Source organism: Stegostoma tigrinum, chromosome 35 (genome assembly GCF_030684315.1).
Source record: "Stegostoma tigrinum isolate sSteTig4 chromosome 35, sSteTig4.hap1, whole genome shotgun sequence".
In the NCBI taxonomy this organism is placed as follows: Eukaryota; Metazoa; Chordata; class Chondrichthyes; order Orectolobiformes; family Stegostomatidae; genus Stegostoma; species Stegostoma tigrinum.
In genome coordinates this window covers 15623263-15642377 of record NC_081388.1, presented here as the reverse complement: position 1 = coordinate 15642377, position 19115 = coordinate 15623263, and the positions used below count along the sequence as shown (strand labels likewise).

At 44.4% G+C, this 19115-nt stretch overlaps 1 protein-coding gene across 10 annotated transcripts in view; it reads left to right on the top strand.

The window, feature by feature from the left end:
- The window catches only part of nfixb (nuclear factor I/Xb), a 641619-nt gene that overhangs the window by 578042 nt on the left and 44462 nt on the right, over positions 1 to 19115 (top strand). For 8 of the 10 annotated variants that reach the window (XM_048522060.2, XM_048522059.2, XM_048522054.2 and 5 more), the window contains 2 exons: positions 9137 to 9284; positions 16075 to 16166. In XM_048522060.2, coding sequence (XP_048378017.1) covers positions 9137 to 9284; positions 16075 to 16166 — 240 coding nt within the window. The remainder of the gene's footprint in view (positions 1 to 9136; positions 9285 to 16074; positions 16167 to 19115) is intronic. The other 2 variants (XM_048522062.2, XM_048522061.2) reach the window with 1 other exon arrangement.

Here is a 19115-nt window from a genome sequence, read left to right as displayed (position 1 = left end):
CTATTTATAGAGTGCCTTTAACCTCATGAAACGTCCCAAGGTATTTCATGGGAGTGTTGTGGAGTGACGTATGACACTGCACAGCATAAAACCAGATGACCAAAAGTTTGATCAAAGATAGGCACATAAGGAGTATCCCGAAGGAAGCAGGCAGGATAGAGAGGAGGAGGAGGGTGGAGAAGGAAACTCCAGTGCTTGACGCCTAGGTAACTAAAGACACATCCACTTAGGGTGGAGCAGCTTACTGATTCACGGGATGTGGGTGTTATTGGCCAGGCCAGCATTATTTCCCTTCCCTAATTGCACAGAGTTAAGATTCAACCACAACCAGGTCAGGAAGGCAGATTTCCAGCAGTCAAGGGCATTAGTGACCCTGATGGCTTTTCGTAAAAATTATTAATGCTTGCATGGTCACCATGAGGCTAGATTTTTAATTGAATTCAAATTTCTCCATCTGGCAGGGTGCAATTCTGAAGCCATGTAATCAGAGTATTAGGCTGGGCCACTGCGTTACCCGTCCAGTAATAACATAATTGGGTCACCACCTCCTCATCCCCATTAAGTTCAGGGATACAGAATGTGAGGAGTGCAGATTGTCTTGGATTGGAGAAAATTCTAGAGATAGGAAAGAGTGAGGCCATGGGGGGATTAAGAAACAGGGAAGAGGACAGTTGAAGATGCAGTGCACGTGATAGCCAGCAGCCAAGATGTGCAATGATGTTGGGGGTAACTGGACTGATTTACTGAACTGCATTGTGTGAAGGGTTTGAATGCACTGCCCTGTGCTTGTGAATGTGCTCACATTGACTTGATCCTCACATAACTTGTCACATCATTGGAGTCTGCACAGGTGCCTGACTGTGTCACCAGCATTTACCTTTCGGAGCACCCATTCTGAGCAAAACCACTACCTGGAGGCGGAAAGTGGTAATGTCCCTGCCTCTGACCCCAGAGACCTGGACTCAAGTCCTACCTGCTCCAGAGGTGTGCTCTAAAATTTCTGTTGCCTCCAATTTAGAATGAATCTTTCAACATTGCACCATTACTAAACTGAAACAGCTAGGCAGAGAGTTTTCTGATCCAAAACTCTGTATGTTCCAAGAGGAGACTTCTTCACTGGCCATCACTAATTCGCCGGGGCAATTTAACCTTTACTACTGCCCAGCAAGCTTGCAAAAACCTTTGAGACGGTTTACTGAAGTGGATGGAAACGTCATTAAAATTCCACTTACAAACAGTATTTACAAAGAGCTGATAATCCCGTCTACTGATAGAAAGCATAGGACTTGCATTGAGGCACCAAACGGTAGGACTGTAAACACACATAACTTGCCAGGAAAGGGACAATTTCAGATTGTCGATATAACTAAGTTCTTCCTGGCTTATACTGGTCTCAAACCAGACCTCAGATTGCAAGGGGTCCTAAACTCAGTTAGCCCAAGAAATAATGCCATTGCTATCGCACCTTTGTACTTAACATACTCTAAACTTGCACCTTGTACTCACCAAATTGACAGACTCTTGCTTTACACTCTGACGCCCAATCTTGCAGTGTGCTTCCCATTGGAAGAATTATTTGTGAATTGATCACCTGTCAGCGATCAGCTCCTTCATTTGGGTCTACAGGGTATAATTATCCAAGGAAATATCTGGAGTTAATTGTGGCACTTCAGACAGCAAAAAGGTACTAATTCCCTCATCTTCACTCACGCCAACTCAAAGCTTTCGTCTTGATTCCTGGCGTCCAAGGTTTTGCTAACTCATGATCCGTTAAATTTTTTGTGTGTTTCAAGCCTTTAGCTAACAGTTGATAGGTGCATGTAGAGAAGTTGTGTTATAGCCAGGGAGTCTTTACTATGTGAGGCCTCTATGTGAGTGTTGAATCAACTGAGCCATTGTCTAGTAAATCGGCAGATAAGTGAGGAAAGTAGGCAATCCTGGCAGGTTTCTCTTTATACTTGCAGTCATGAAATTCAGCTACCCATGCCCCATCCCACTGTGCTTGCTGACCCAATTTGGCTCCCAGTCAAGCAATGTCTTGATGCTAAAATTCTCATCCTTGTATCATAGTCCTGGCCTCAGTCCTCCCTATCTCTGTCATCACCTCCATCTCTACAACCCTCCTAGATATCTGTCCTCGTAATTTTGGTTGGTTAATACTCCCAATTGCAATGGCAGTCACAAGCTCAGGAATGTGCCCCTCTACTTCTCTATGACTCTCCACCATTTTTGACCAACCATTGACACATTCCTTATAAAGCAGCTCTTTGACCCATCTAACTTAATATCTACTTGTGTAGCCTGACATCATAATTTTGTTTTGTGATGCTCCCAAGAAGTACCCTGACACTTTCCATGACATTAAAGATGCTTATTTAAATATAAGTCTGATGAGAGTGTATTCTAAAGGATGTAATAGCAGAGCATTTAGAAAGGCACAATATAATCAAACAGAGTTAGCATAGCTTCATGAAGGGGAAATCATGCCTGACAAATTTAATAGAATTCTTTGTGGAGGTAATAAACAGTATAGATAAAGGGGGTTCAGTAGATATGATTAAATTTCCAAAACATAAGGGCAACACGGTGGGTCACTGGTTAGCACAGATGCCTCATAATGCCAGGAACCTGGGTTCAATTCTAGCCTTGGGTGACTGTCTGTGTGGAGTTTGAACATTCTCGCCATGTTGGCATGAGTTTCCTCCAGAGCCCAAGTTTCCTTCCACAGCCAAAAGATATGCAGGTTAGGTAGATTGTCCATTAGAAATGCAGGGTTACAAGGGTTGGATCTGGGTGGGATGGTCTTCAGAGGATCAGTGGTGAATTTGATGTGGTGAATGACCTGCTTTCACCCTGGAGGGATTCTATGATACTGATCTTTGATAAGACACTACACTAAGCTGACTTAATAAAGTAAGACTCGTGGTGTTGGGAAAAGTATATTAACATCAATAGAGGATTGGTTAACTAATAGAAGATAAAGAGTTGGGGTAAAGGGGGCATCTTCAGGATAGCAACCTGTAACTAGTAGAGTGCCACAAGAATCAATGCCGGGCCCACAATTATTGGCAATATATATTAATGACTTGGATGAGGGAAGTGAATGTACTGTGGCCAAGTTTGCAGATGGCACAAAAATAGATGGGAAGGCAAGTTGTGAGGATGGCACAAAGGTCTGCCAAGGAACATAGACAGGTTTAGTGAGTGGGCAAAGCATCGTCACACAGAAAATAATGTGGGAATGTGAGATTATGCACTTTGGCAAGATGAATAGAGAAGTTGAATATTATTTAAATGGAGAAAGCTGCAACACTGAGGAATTTGCGAGTTCTTGTACATAAATTATAAAGAGATAGCATACAAGTTCAGCAGGTGATAGGCAAAGCCAATGGAATGATGGCCTTTATTATAGAGAATAGAGTATAAATGTAGAGGTACTGGTAAAACTATACAAAACACTGGTTGAACCACAGTTGAAATACAGTAAACAATTTTGGGCTGCTTACCTTAGGAAAGATGTACTGGCATTGGGGGCAGTGCAGTGAAGGTTCACCTGGTTGATCTTAGGTAGAGATGGATTTTCTTATGAGAAGAGGTTGAATAGGTTGGGCCTGTGCCACTAGGGCTGAGAAGAATGAGAAGACACCTTATTGAAACATATGAGATTTTTAGACGAGTGTCCAGGGTAGATGCAGAGAGGTTGTTTCCCTATGCAAGAAAGTCTAGGATCAGAGGGTATCATCTCAGAATAAAGGATTGCACGTTTAAGACAGAGATGAGGAAGAATTTCTTCTCTCAGAGGGTAGTGAATCTGTGGAGTTCTTCACCCCAGGGGGCTGTTGAGGCATTAAGTATATTCAAGGATGGACAGATTTTTAATCAGGTAGAGACACAAAGATTATGGGGATACAGCAGGAGAATGGAATAGCCATGATCTCATTGCGTTGCGGGACAGGCTGTATGGGAAGAATAGCCTATTTCTGCTCCCTATGTCTTATGATCTTAGCAGTTGTCAGTGAAGTAAACTCAATGCTTTTTGAAATTGAATGACACTGCAAACAGTTAAAAGTCAAATTCCACAGGCATGATGTTTCGTTAATGGATTGAAACACTAAAACGTATTAAAAATAAATAACACCACTGTGTCAGGGATTTTTTCTCTCTTTCTCTCTCTCTCTCAGTCACCCTCAGGAAGTGCAAGCAGGATAAACTTCCTGTCGGCCACAAATCAGGTTGCTAGAGGCAGCGGCACTATTCATTTCCCTCACCACAGAAGTTGGCTTTGTGAGAAGTTCACTCTGATACTCAACTCCATTTTGTGCCTCATGTCCCCCTGTGTAATGCTCTGCTCAGGTCACCGAGCCTGGATGCATCATTCAGTGTACAAATTGTCTGATTTTCTGCACCTGGAGAGATCTTAATATTAGTTACAAAGCGGGTGTTAATGTGTGAAAGCGCTGGACATCATTTCATTTAACACGTGCCACATTGGAGTAAACCACACAAAATTCACTTGGAACAATGCACCGCCACACTGAACAACGCACCGCCACACCGAACAATGCACCGCCACACCGAACAATGCACCGCCACACTGAACTCACATTGAAGGCCCCCAGTTCAGAATCATGCTGTGAACATCATACTGAGAAGAGAGAGGCAGCCTTTATACTTGTTCAATCAAGAGATTGAATTATTTTTAATGCACCAGCAATGACCCTGAATTTGTAGTGGAGCCTGAATTTAATGTTGTTTTATTGAACTTTTCTCCTGTCTCCCATCAGCCCTCTGGGTCTGGCTCAGGATAGGGTAACAGATTCATAGAGCGATACAGCATGGAAGTAGACCATTCGGTCCAACTCTTCCGTGCTGACCAAGTATCCCAAACAGAACTAGTCTCCAAGATAACAAAGCGTGGAGCTGGATGAACACAGCAGGCCAAGCAGCATCTCAGGAGCACAAAAGCTGACGTTTCGGGCCTAGACCCTTCATCAGAGAGGGGGATGGGGAGAGGAAACTGGAATAAATAGGGAGAGAGGGGGAGGCGGACCGAAGATGGAAAGAAAACAAGATAGGTAGAGAGGAGAGTATAGATGGGGAGGTAGGGAGGGTATAGGTCAGTCCAGGGAAGATGGACAGGTCAAGGAGGCGAGATGAGGTGGTAGGTAGGAAATGGAGGTGCGGCTTGAGGTGGGAGGAAGGGATGGGTGAGAGGAAGGACAGGTTAGGGAAGCAGAGACATTTGGGCTGGTTTTGGGATGCAGTGGGGGGAGGGGACGAGCAGGGCTGGTTTTGGGATGCAGTGAGGGAAGGGGCGATTTTGAAGCTTGTGAAGTCCACATTGATACCATTGGGCTGCAGGGTTCCCAAGCGGAATATGAGTTGCTGTTCCTGCAACCTTTGGGTGGCATCATTGTGGCACTGCAGGAGGCCCATGATGGACATGTCATCTGAGGAATGGGAGGGGGAGTTGAAATGGCTCGCGACTGCGAGGTGTAGTTGTTTATTGCGAACCGGGCGGAGGTGTTCTGCAAAGCGGTCCCCAAGCCTCCGCTTGGTTTCCCCAATGTAGAGGAAGCCACACTGGGTGCAATGGATACAATATACCACATTGGCAGATGTGCAGGTGAACATCTGTTTGATATGGAGGGTCATCCTGGGGCCTGGGACGGGGGTGAGGGAGGAGGTGTGGGGGCAAGTGTAGCACTTCCTGCAGTTGCAGGGGAAGGTGCCGGGTGTGGTAGGGTTGGAGGGGAGTGTGGAGCGGATAAGGGAGTCGTGGAGAGCGTGTTCTCTCCAGAGCGCAGACAAGGGTGGGGATGGAAAAATTGCTTGGGTGGTGGGGTCATGTTTGGTCCATGGTGCGGGACTCTGCATCACACTATGTTATCCGATGTTCAGGCTGTTGTTACGTGTGTGTGTGCGTGTGTGTGTGTGTGTGTGTGTGTTTGTGTGCGTGTGTGTGTGTGTGTGTATGTGTATGTGTGTGTGTGTGTGTATGGATGTGGGTGGAGGGATGGGAAAATTGAGTCATCAAGGCTGCAGCCAGGCTGGCCCTGCTGCTCAGTGGAGATGATGGTATAGAGTCATTGAGTCAGACTGCACTCTTGGCCCATAGCCTTGAATGTTACGACATTTCACATTCTCATCCACATACCTTTTAAAGGTTGTGAGGTTTCCTGTCTCTGATATCCTCCCAGGCAGTTCATTCCAGATTCTACCACTCTCTAGGGGAAAATGTTTTTCCTCAAATCCCCTCAAAACCTCCTGCCCTTCACCTTCAATTTATGCCCCTGACTATTCAACTATTCAGTCAATCCTAACTTTACAGTAGTGGTGTGCTCTCTCTGTGCTGATCTATGTACAGTGTAGCAGGGGAAGAACACTGTTCTAGTAATCTGGGGAACCCAGCTAAATGTTCTGGAAGCACAGGTTTGAATCCCACCATGGAATTTAAATCTAGTGAATTGAAAATCTACACATGAAAGCTAGTCTCAGTCATGATGGTCAGACAAGAATTGTCAGTTGTTGTAAAGATCCATTTGGCCACCAGAATCATAGAGGTTGGTCAGATAGATGACTTGGAAAGGTTGAGAGCAATATAGGCCAAAAGCATGCAAATGAGACTAGTTTGTTTAGTAAACCTGGTTGACATGGATAAGTTGGGCTGAATGGCCTGTTTCTGTGCTAGATACCTAATGTCACTTAAATAAGGAACTGTGCTGTTCTTACCCGGTCTGGTTTGCATGTGACTCCAGTGCCACATACTAACTGACTCTTACAGGATTTCTGTGATGCAGAAGGAGATCGTTTGGCCCATCGTGCCTGCACTGGTTCTTTTTTCAATCACCTGCCTTTTCCCACTTAAGGGCAATTGGGGATAGGTGTCAAATTTTGGCCTTGCCAGTGATGCAACGTATCATGGATAGTTTAAAAAGTACTAGCACACACCACAATCTGATAGCAATGGGTGTTGGCAGATGCTGAATTTGCTCCTGTTTCTCTGAGATAGGGCTTGGAGAACTTTCCAATAGCACCATAGAATCATAGAGTTATACAGCATGGAACAAGCCTTTCAGTCCAACTCGACCATGTTGACCAGGCTTTCTAAACTGAACTAATCCCATTAATTTGCATTTGGCCCAATTCATCTAAACCTGTCCTATTGATGAACCTGTCCAAATTTCTTTTCAATGTTGAAATTGTACCCGCCTCTACTACTTCCTCTGGCAGCTCATTCTGTTTCTGCACCACCCTCTGTGTGAAAAAGTTGCATCTAAGGTCCCTTTCAAGTCTTTCCCCTCTCACTTCAAACCAATGCTGTCTAGTTTTAGACTCCCCTACCCTGAAAAAACACCTTTGCTTTTCGCCTTATCTATGTCCGTCATGATTTTATAAACCTCTATCATGTTATCCCTCAGCTCCTACACTACAAGGAGAAAAATCCCATCCCATTCAGTCTCTCCTGATAATTCAAACCCTTCAATCTCAATAACATCCTTGTAAATCTGTTTAGCACCCTTTCCAGTTTAATACCATCCTTCCTATTAGCAAGGTGACCAGAACTATATGCAGTACTTCAAATGTGGCCTTGCCAATGCCCTTGATAGCTGTAACATGACGTTCCGTCCCCTAAACTCAATGCAGCAGATCCACTGATTCAAGGGCAACTGGCAAATGAATATAAAACCTCATTATATAAAACCTCATGTGGCTCGGGGGACAGTTCCACTTTTTCTTGATGCTGTGCTGATGAAGGCTGATGTTCTTTGAATGTGGTGGGTCCCTCAGTGTGAGTAGGACATGCCCATAACATTCCTTTTGACTGTGTAACCAGCTTGTTCCAGGCAGTGAGTTCAGCTTATTGACTATAAACTGGAGGACTAGAGAGCTATCAAGCTGAGATGAGAGCCAAGCAACCCTGGAAAAAATACCTCCACACATAAGAGGAACCCAGGAACACGAGATAGGAGGCCATTCAGGCCCTCGACCTTGGTCTATCATCCAAACAGGTCAAGGCTGATCTTTGTTGTAGCTCCATCTACCCATCTTGGTTTCCTACCTGTTGATACCGCAACCCTAAAATTAAGATCAGATGTTCCCTTGATTGTTATTATATTATGCCAATCCCCAACTTCCACTTTTGTTCTTTATTAAATTACATTCAGGGGAGAAAATATTAAGTGGATGTTTCCTTGTGTGGTTGATAGCATTGACAAGCAGAGGACAAGGATGTGAAGTAGTTGGCAGACAGCATATTGGGGTCAAAATAAAAGTGAGTTGTGATCTGGGATGAGTTGGTCTGAAAGGGTGATTGAAAGAAATTTCAACTGCAACTTCCACCAGGGAATTGGATAAGAGCTTGTTGGGGAACAAGATGCAAGGAAGAGCAGGGGAGTGGGATGAAAGCTCTTTCAAGGTAATGCCACCAGCACAATGGGCCAAATGGATGCCATCTATTGTGACATTCCATGAGCAGCCATGGCAGGAGCACAGGAGCTTCTGATGGAAAGAGTAGAGGCTACATGTCGACCTTTTGACATTAATCTTTCCTCATGTGAATACCCTGCTGATTCCTAACCCTCTGTTCTTATGATTGCAGGGAAATCCATGTCTTTGGGCCCAAGATGGCCCTGCAGGTCAGATTATGAGAAGGCAAAAAAAATTTTAAAAATGCAGAAGGAGATTCCACACCCATTAACATTCCAGTCAAGTGAGAAATACAGAAAGCACCCTTGCTCCCGGAGTGCAAATCCCTTTGTAAATGTGGGTTGGAATTCAAAAGAAATTCAAAAATCCTGTCATTGTCACCCAAAGAGAGTTGGATGGACGTTGCTCAAGAATTGGCATCCAATCATTGAAAATGAAAGGACACATGAGTTTGTCACATTTTTTCCAGATCCTGCAGGAGTAGAATGGTATTTATGGGCGAAGTGGGTCTGGGGATGGGGGTTGGGGGTGGTGGTTAAGTGTTTTGTAGGGTTTTAATGGGGGAGGGGCTCAGGACCTTAGAACTGGACTGCAGTGTTGTCATGGCGTTGGTCAGGTCTCTGGCACAGGTCCCATTTGTCTTCTGCTGTATTAAACTACGTGTCTTCTTTGCTTGTTTTCTTTTTGTTCTATTCCATGTTTACAGCCAAATGGCAGCAGCCAGGGCAAGGTTGCGGGATCTTTTCTGCTGCCGCCACCACCCCCAATGGCCAGACCCGTCCCCCTTGCAATGCCTGACACAAAATCAACCAGTGCGTCCCCAGAGGGAGGAGCCACATCACCTACATCACCGTGTAAGTGAAGGAGAATGCTCCTCTTGTGCGTGTGTGTGCGTGTGTCCAAGACTGTGTGTGTCTACGTCTGCACTGTTCTGATGACTTGACCCTTCTCACACTCCTCTAAGGAGTGCTCCCCAGAAACATTCCTTGTCACCCCTCCAATTCTAACCTTGGGGCTACACTCTTGGGAATTCAGAAAACCACTTCAAAACACAAAGGGAAAACAGAGTCCACTGGTCTGGGATCAAGGAGGATCATAGTCTAAAACTTACAGAGTTAGGAGAGGCATTCGGAGACACTTTTGCCCCCAGGAGAGTGGCAGGAGTTGAAAGTCTCTGATAAATGAAAATGAATTTGAAACTCTGTACCGCTTTCGAAAAATGAAAATTGATGTGCAGTCAATTGTAAATATTACATTGGAGATTTTTATTATCTGAAGGTGTAAGGGGTCTGGAGCAAAGGCAGGTGTATGGAATTAAATGGCATATCAGCCTGTTACCTCTTTGAATGGCAGGTCAGACTCAAGCTGTACTCTAAACTCATCCTGTTTCTATGTTCCACTGCCTAATCTATTTGGGAGATGATAAAAGAAATTGGTATTTTTCAGAGCTGTGATTGCAAACCTGAAAAGAAACTGTAAGGTAGCTGTAGTGGATCCTAGCACTCTTCCCCAGCACTTAATGTGAACAAAACAGTTTTTCCTTTATATCTCCACACAATGCAGGGAATTAAGGTACAGTCTCCCAGGCTGCTGTCTTGTTCCAGAGGCACAAATCCGTGGTGGTTTAACCTGTGGATAACCATACCTCACTGAAGTGCAAGAGGGTGAAGAAGAAAAGTCCTTCACAGCAGCCTCCGCCAGTGTGAGAATCAAACCCACACTGTTGGTGTTATTCCACGCTATCAAACTAGCCACCTGGCTAGCTGAGCTAAGCCCTGAGCTGTCCCCAGAGCAGAACAGTAAAGGAGAGGGACAGTAAACAACAAGCCCATTGGAAGTTTGCAAACCCTAAGCACTTCATGCTGCCCCACCAATTCTTTTACTGTTCTAGCAGTTTTTCTGCTCTTTATTTCAACGTGGAGCTCACATTCCTTTTCATTATTCTCAAGAATAACATTGTTTGTGCATGGAGTGTATTCATGCCTTGAGCCTTAGAACAAACCGTTAAGACAAGATGTCATCTTTCCTTGAGTAAGAAGTATTTAGGGCTTGTACGTTGGCACCTCAGAGGGAAAGAGAGAGAGAAAGGGTCCTTACCATTTCTAACTGGCAGGGAGCATCTTAATGAACTTCAGAAAGTATGGAGCTGGATGAACACAGCAGGCCAAGCAGCATCTCAGGAGCACAAAAGCTGACGTTTCGGGCCTAGACCCTTCATCAGTAAAGGGGGATGGGGAGAGGGAACTGGAATAAATAGGGAGAGAGGGGGAAGCGGACCGAACATGGAGAGAAAACAAGATAGTTAGAGAGGAGAGTATGGGTGGGGAGGTGGGGAGGGGATAGGTCAGTCCAGGGAAGACAGACAGGTCAAGGAGGCGGGATGAGGTGGTAGGTAGGAAATGGAGGTGCGGCTTGAAATGGGAGGAAGGGATGGGTGAGAGGAAGAACAGGTTAGAGAAGCAGAGACAGGTTGGACTGGTTTTGGGATGCAGTGGGGGAGGGGACTCTCGCGCGCTCTCTCGCGCGCTCTCTCTCTCTCTTGTGCGCGCACGCACTCTCTCTCTCCCCCCCCCACTGCATCACACAACCAGCCCAGCTCATCCCCTCCCCCAACTGCATCCCAAAACCAGCCCAGCCTGTCTCTGCTTCTCTAACCTGTTCTTCCTCTCACCCATCCCTTCCTCCCACCTCAAGCCGCACCTCCATTTCCTACCTACCAACCTCATCCCACCTCCTTGACCTGTCCGTCTTCCCTGGACTGACCTATCCCCTCCCTACCTCCCCACCTATACTCTCTCCACCTATCTTCTTTTCTCTCCATCTTCGGTCCGCCTCCCCCTCTCTCCCTATTTATTCCAGTTCCCTCTCCCCATCCCCCTCTCTGATGAAGGGTCTAGGCCCGAAACGTCAGCTTTTGTGCTCCTGAGATGCTGCTTGGCCTGCTGTGTTCATCCAGCTTCACACTGTGTTATCTTGGATTCTCCGGCATCTGCAGTTCCCGTTATCTCTGAACTTCAGAAAGTGTTCTGTTGTTGTCAGTGGTTGGTGTTTTTTGTAAATGTTTTCAAATTGAGGCAGAGAATGTCAAATATTTGCTGTTGCTGATACCAGCTCAGTATGCTTGTACCTGATTTCTCGCTCCATTATTTTAATGGCGATGGTACAGAGAATTTGAAACTCTGTACCACTTTTGCCCTGCGTGCTATTGCCAACTCTTTGAAAATGTTAACCTGTTAGTCCCTTTCCCCTTTATATTCAAACCTCTTTGAAACCTCAAATCTGGATTTTGCCTGCCCTCCCCTTTCACTTGAATCATACCATGTTGAAACAGTCACCAGCAGCCCATAATAGAACAAACTCCAAATTGTTTCCCGCTGTGCTTATCACAGTCATCTTTAATTTATAAAAACTGAAAGAATTGCGGATGCTGTGAGTCAGGAACAAAAACAAAGTTGCTGGAAAAGCTCAGCAGGTCTGGCAGCATCTGTGAAGGGAAAAACAGAGTTAACGTTTCATGTCCAGTGACCCTTCCTCAGATTAGTTCTGGGGAAGAGTCACCGGACCCGAAACATTAGCTCGATCTTTAATTTATACCCTCTCTCAGGCAGTGAAAGCCGGTATTGTAGTTATCCCCAGGTTGACACTGTAAGGGGAGAGATAGTAAGAACTGCAGATGCTGGAGAATCTGAGATAACAAGGTGTCGAGCTGGATGAACGCAGCAGAAGGGTCTAGGCCCAAAATGTCAGCTTTCTTGCTCCTAATAATGCTGCTTGGCCCGCTGTGCTCATCCAACTTTATACTTTGTTATGTCTTGACATGTAGGGGTTCAGGTTCAAATCTCACCTGGTAGAATTTAAGCTCAAATAATAAATCTAGAATCATAAGCTAATCATTCATGATGGTGACCATGGCAACTGTCATCAATTGTTGTGAGCATCCATCTGATTCACTAATGTATGTTTAGGGAACTAAATCTGCTGTCCTCACCCAGTCATGTGACTCCAGACCTACAGCCACATAGTTGACTCTGAACTGCCCTCTAAAATAGACATCACCTTTCAAGCCTGCAGCCTCCATTACTTAGAAGGACAAGACCAGCAGAAGCACAAGAGCATTGCCACCTTTAAGATCCACCTCCTCTAGGCTCACACCATCCTGACTTGGAAATATATTGCGATTCCTTCAGGGTTACTGGGTCAAAATCCTGGAATTCTCTCCCTAACACTGGGTGTCCCTGCATCACAAGGATTACAGTTGTTTAAGAAGGTAGCGTACCACCACTTTTTCCAGGGTAGTTAGAGATGGGCATTAAATGCTGAACTAAGTTACGCCCTCATCCCATAAATGAATTTGAAAAATGGTCCCGTGAGCCACTCAGTTTAAGGATAATTAGACACAGGCAGAAAACGTTGGCTGTGCCAGCAAAGCCCATGTCCCACAAAATAATTTCTTTTCCTCTCTAGGTAGTAGCTCATCGGCCAGTGAAAATATTGGCAGTGATATCAGAACTTGTATAAGTGATTTGTATTAGTGTCTCAGTTAACATATCTGAGCAAGGAAATGCTAGTTGTCCATTAAAACCATCAACAGTAATTTCAAGGCTATGAGTGGTAAAAGCTTATGGGTTTCTGTTGAGAGTTGTTCAAACCATACCCACATGATGCTACCTAAAATTACAGGCTCCTTCCTTAGCTATTAAGATCATATAATGTAGGCCATTCAGCCCATTGTGTCTGCTCTGCCATTCAATGTGATCGTGGCTTTAGTTTTTGAATCAAATGGGGGATAGAGCCATCAGTTCCGTTCATATTCAGGTCAGTTCCTAAGTCTGAAAACAAACCTGCAAAATTAATCAGTACCTGAATTGAGTGAAATGTTGGCCAGTGGCGCCCACATTACTTGATAAGGAATGCAGCAAAGAGGCCAACAATGGGCAATTGCGGGAACCAGCTGGCTGGATGTCTGCCTGCCCTTTTTATGTGGCTAAGTTTACATGGTGATGCCTACCTGTACACATTGACCCTGTGGGCACTGGGCCAGCTAACATGCTTTGTTATTCCCCCTCATCCAATTTTAACTTGCTTTACCAAGTCTTGTTTAAAGCTGATTACAGTGTGCAAGGGGGTCTAGCCGACACTTAACAGTGATTGCTGTCCCTTAAAAAAAATATAAGTCTTCTCAAAACTCGCTAGAACATGAAAGAGCCAGAATGAGGTGGAAGCAAGTTTCTGCAAAGTTTGATACGGCTCGATTAAACAACAGTGGACTGGAGCCAAGTGCCAAGCTGTCCAGTTGAGGGAAAGCTATCATGTGTGTTTGATTTTCTTATAATGACATTCCTGAGGACCTGCTGACTACAGACTTAAACCAGAGCTTTCTGAGTTGTCACATTTCGCCAGAAGAGTTCAGACACAAATCCCTTAGAATTTTATGGAGAATCTGCATGGTGTGTTCCTCATTGTTGAATCTCCAACTTAAACCGATTTATCATAAGGAACAAGCCTTCACAATTGGGTAAAACAAAACAAAGAACTGTGGATGCTGGAAGTCTGAAACGAAAACAGAAATTGTTGGAGAAGTTCAACAGGTCTGGCAGCATCTATGGGAAGAAAGCAGAGTTTAAAGTTTGAGTCTGGTGACTCTAACAGTTCTGATAAAGAGTCTCCAGTCTCAAAATGTTAACTCTGTTTCTCTGTACACAGATGCTGCCAGGCCCGCTGAGATTTACCAGCAATTTCTGTTTTGGCTACACTATCGGGTATTTGTTCAAAGTTTGTTTGGTGGATAGGCAGGGAATTGGCGAGGAGCCCTACTGCGTGTTTCTGCAAGATGATCTGCAGGGAATTGGCTTCCCCTTGAGGATGAGGTAATTCAGACATTCAGAAAGAAAGAGATCCAAAATTCCAAACGATTGCATTCGTTCAGGGAGCAAGTGCGCAACACAGGCAAGCCTGTGGGGAGAAAGGCCAGCAAGATGCCACCACACTCAGAGGGGCCAGCCTATACTCGATGGGCAGATTGGCTTCCTCCTGTCTCAATAACAATTCTTTGATTCTGTGACATGGAAGAGCCCAAACTGTAGCACCACACTTTATTGTAGTCGTGCAAGTGATGATGCAAATGAAGCAAGAGTTAAGTGAGGAAAACTTTTCCCACACAGTTAGGGTCTGGAATGTACTGTCTGAACGTGTGGTGGAGGCAGGTTCAATTCAAGAGTGCATTGACCATTAATTTGATTGGAATAGTATGCAGGAATACGGAGATTGGCAGTAAGTGTCGAACTGATGCTGGCACAATGTGCTGAATGGCCGGCCTCCTTCCATGTTGTAACAATTCTGTAATTTTTAATGGGGAGCTCCAAATAAATGGGGTGGTGGGGTGAGGAAGGGATGATGGGTTTGGTTAAATAATAAACCTTAAACAAGCATTTGGAGTCTGATAAAGAGTCCAAGGTAAATGCTCAGAAAGTCAGTGTTAAATTCTGCCAACGCTATAGGATTGGGGATAGTTTCCCTATCAGAAGGTCATTCTGAGGCTTTGCTCCTGATTGTTTCATATCTCCCCCTGGGCAATGGAATTGCGGAGGTTTCAGATGAGACTGGGTTGCACACAGATAACTAACTGTTATAGAATAAAATAAGGGAACCTTGGACCATGGGACAGGTGGGTGAGGAGATGTGGTGTTAGTGACCAGGAGGTTGTGTTTACTAAACTTGTGGGATGGGGTGAACTGGTTGCTGGGAGGTGGTTTTCAACCTTAAACCTTACAGCGTACCAGCTGCAACTTAGCTCGTGGAGTCACAACTTTTCAATCTCCCTCTCTCCAGCTCAGTCACTCACTCGCAGTCCTCTCAAATCACTCAGACGCACTCTAGATTCTCACACATATAACTCCCCACTGTGGGTGGGGGAGATTTCCTGGGAATGTGGGACTAAAGGACAGATATTTCAAAAGAGAGAAGAGGCCTTGAAATTGAGCACAGTCGGTCATCTTACTGATGAGGTCAGAAGTCACATGAGATCAAATTACAGTCCAACAGGTTTATTTGAAATCATGAGCTTTCGGAGCATTGCTGCTTCATCACGACTTCACCTGAGCAAGGGGCAGCGCTCAAAAAGCTTGTGATTTCAAATAAACCTGTTGAGTGTAACTTGGTGTCATGTGACTTCTGACCTTGTTCACCCTAGTCCAACACCAGCACCTCCACATCATCGTACTGATGGACAGTCATCGCAAAGCTCATCGGTACCCACTTGTTATGTTCTCTGGGCGACATGACAGAGTTTGGTCGGCACCTTCAGGATCAATTCCACTCTGCTCACACCTCCAACCCTCCACCTAACACCCCTCCCCAGCGGAGTTCCCTCAGGACCCAGACAGAGAGACGTAGACAGAGAGTAAGGCAGACAGAGAGGCAGACATAGGATGAGACATACAGAGAGAGACAGGGATAAAGAAACAGACAGAAAGAGAAAGACAGAGAGAGGGCGGAGAGAGATAAGCAGAGAGAGAGAGAGAAACTTTGAGCAGCCTAACTGGGATGTGAAAAGGGTTTGTCAATTCCTTATCATGTAACATAAAGTCTTCCTCATACCTTTCTGACCATCTGAGGCTATTTTCTTTTCTCTCTATCTTGTTGCAGCATATTCAACGCCCAGCTCCTCCTCTGCAAACCGGTTTGTCAGTATTGGACCACGAGATGGGAACTTTGTAAATATCCCACAGCAGTCACAGGTTAGTGGAATGCCTTCTGTTCACAATCTCCACAAAGACCAGTTAGACAAGAGACATGTGCCAAAGATTACTGACAGGCACACTACACCTCTGCTGGTTTTGGTGAATGTAGCAGCTTTCCTTGTTCAGTTTTATGCTGATGTTACTAACAGCTGATTTCCTCAGGAATTGTCCTCAGGTCAAGGAGAAGCTAAACATTTTACACCGTTTTGGGAAATTCTAGCATCTACTGATAAATTTTTCTGTCCCTGCCCCTGTCAACATCTTATCTTTTTTACCCTAATTAGAAAATCAAAGCAGCAGTGGGCAGGCTTTCTCCCTCATTTTATCCTTCCATGGTTGATGTCTGGATCCAGACTGACGCACAATGAATGGAAGACTTTTAGTCATAAAAATATTAAAAACCTTGTTGAATTCAGGATCAGATCAGGGGTAAGAAAGGATTATATCAAAGATATGGCAAATCAGAAAGTAAATGTAAAGTCACCATATTCCCGTTCTCTCATTATAGAGAGAGAGAGATGACTGGTGTTGGCTTTACCTGAGGGTCACCACACCTAGGCGATGACAAGACTGAGAAGGCAGGCCTTCATGGTAACCTCAGTCGGTGCAAGAATTGAACCCCACATCAGCCTGCATCAGCCATCTATCCAACTGAGCTAGCTGCGCCCAAATCAGAAAGTAGGGGTGAGTTAAATGGGGCAGAATATCTGCTTTAGTGGTTGGAGGTTATAGAAAGAATGATTGAAGGGGGTAACGAGAAGTAACCCCATTTTGAGAGTAAATGAATCAATGAATTATTGCAGGAGATTTGATTTCAATAGAGTGCAATGGGAAAAGGAGCCATGCATAGAATGGCATATATTTGCTGTTTGAATAGAATGGAGAGATTGATTGACAAGAACCATGAGAATAACGCCAGTGATTACGCAGAGAAGCAGAAGGGATGTAGCTGAAAGAAAATAGCGAGATTGTTTAGGAATACTTAGAAATGATTGAACATTCATCTATGATGTAAAAGCAGAAAGTGCTAGAGAAACTCAGTGAAGTCTGGCAGCATCTGTGGAGAGACAGAAAACAGAGTTAACGTTTCGGCTCTGGTCTTTCACAGTTCTGAAGAAGAGTGATACCAGACTAGAAATGTCAACTCTATCTTCTCTTTTTACAGATACTGCCAAAACTACTGACCTTCTCCAGCGCTTTTGGTTTTTGTTTCAGATTTCCAGGACCTGTGATATTTTGCTTTGATTAAATTGTGATCTAGTGCCTGTACGAGAACCAGGGGATTTACAAGGACCTCAAGAAGCCAGAATAATATAGATTTTCTCATTATTCATTCATGGGATGTGGGCATTGCTGGCTAAGCCAACATTTATTACCCATTCTTAGTTGCCCTCAAGTAGGAGACGGTGAGCTGGATTCTTGAACTACTGTAGTCTGTGGGCTGTAGGGACACGCGCCGTGCTGTTAGTGGGTTGTATGTACAATTCAGAGATCTGTGGGATACTATTAAATAATGAGAAGGCGTTCACCTATTGAGCACGCTCTTGCTTAACATAGAAAACATATCCTGCTTCCGATTCCAGTAAAGTTTAATCTGAGTTGCATAACCACAAAAATGTAAAGATGCCCAATATAAAGCTTGATTCTCTCCATAACAAGGCCTCCATCACACCTATTAAAAGCAAACTTATCAACTGAGGAGCAACATGCCAATCTACATAATTGTGAATTGACCACTTGATGCCACAGAATAAATTTGTATAATCTCAGTCAAATAACCTGTGTCCAGGCTGAATCCAATAATCGGCTCTTTTCAATATCCCGGTGGGCACCCAGCTCATTTTAAAGGAATGGGCAAAATGTTAATGGCTTTGGATGTGACCTTTGCAATCCATTCTTCCTGCCACACAGGGACATCCAAACTTCTGTCACTTGAGCTGTTTCACAATTTGCAACTTGCCCGTCCACACTTCCTTCCATGATCAAACTAAGTCATGATAACCAACGCAAATTATTCTTTTCAGTTGCAACAGGAACACTGACAACCAACATCAAGACCTCCTGAAATGCAGTTGAATTCCTTATTCCCATCAGCTAAGGGATGACAATTGGCTGTGGTCTAGACTGAGCGTGGTTGGGAAATTTGTTGATCAAAGGAAAGCTTTCTCTCCCTCCTCCCCCACTGCACTTGTTTCACTGGTACCAGCCTTTATTGCATCAAATATTACACCCAAAACTGGGATTTGAAAATCAAACCTCTTGGTTGTAAGTCCAGCACTATAACCACTACACTAACATACATTTAGCAGCTGCTGTGGATAGAAATCTTGCCTATACTCTTGACAGCACAAGAGCACTAATCTAAAGTGTTGTACGGAAGGCTCCTATCGGTTAGATTGTTTCAGAAAGGAGAAAATTGGAAGAATTCTGTGGTTTTAGTTCTTTAGGTCATTGCAAGGTTAGGCGTATTTATTTATTTGACGCCAAGGAAGCTGGGGAAGGATGGTTTGTTTAGACTTTGTTGTGGCTTGAAAATCTGCCAGTAGAGAGAAAAATAACTGCAATTAAACAAGCTTGACCAGAATCTAAGACAGGATACGGTGAATATGCAGAAATGAATGGAATATTGTTCAGTGTTTGTTTTTGCATTGTTTAATGAATGCAATATGATATGCACTCACAAGGCTGAATGCCAATTTATATAATACTAAAAACTGGCATTGTCATAGAATTATAGACTGATACAACTTCGACGGAGGCCCTTCAGTCCATTATGCCTGGGCCACCACTATGAGAGGTCCATCCAACTTTTCCTCCTAGTCCAATGTGTTTCTTTTGCTTCAAGAATATATCCAATTCCATGTTAATTGTTGCTACTGGAGCTGCTTTCAAAGTTGTTTCAGTGTCAAAAATCCATTGCAGTCTTAGTGCTGGCATTGAATCCAC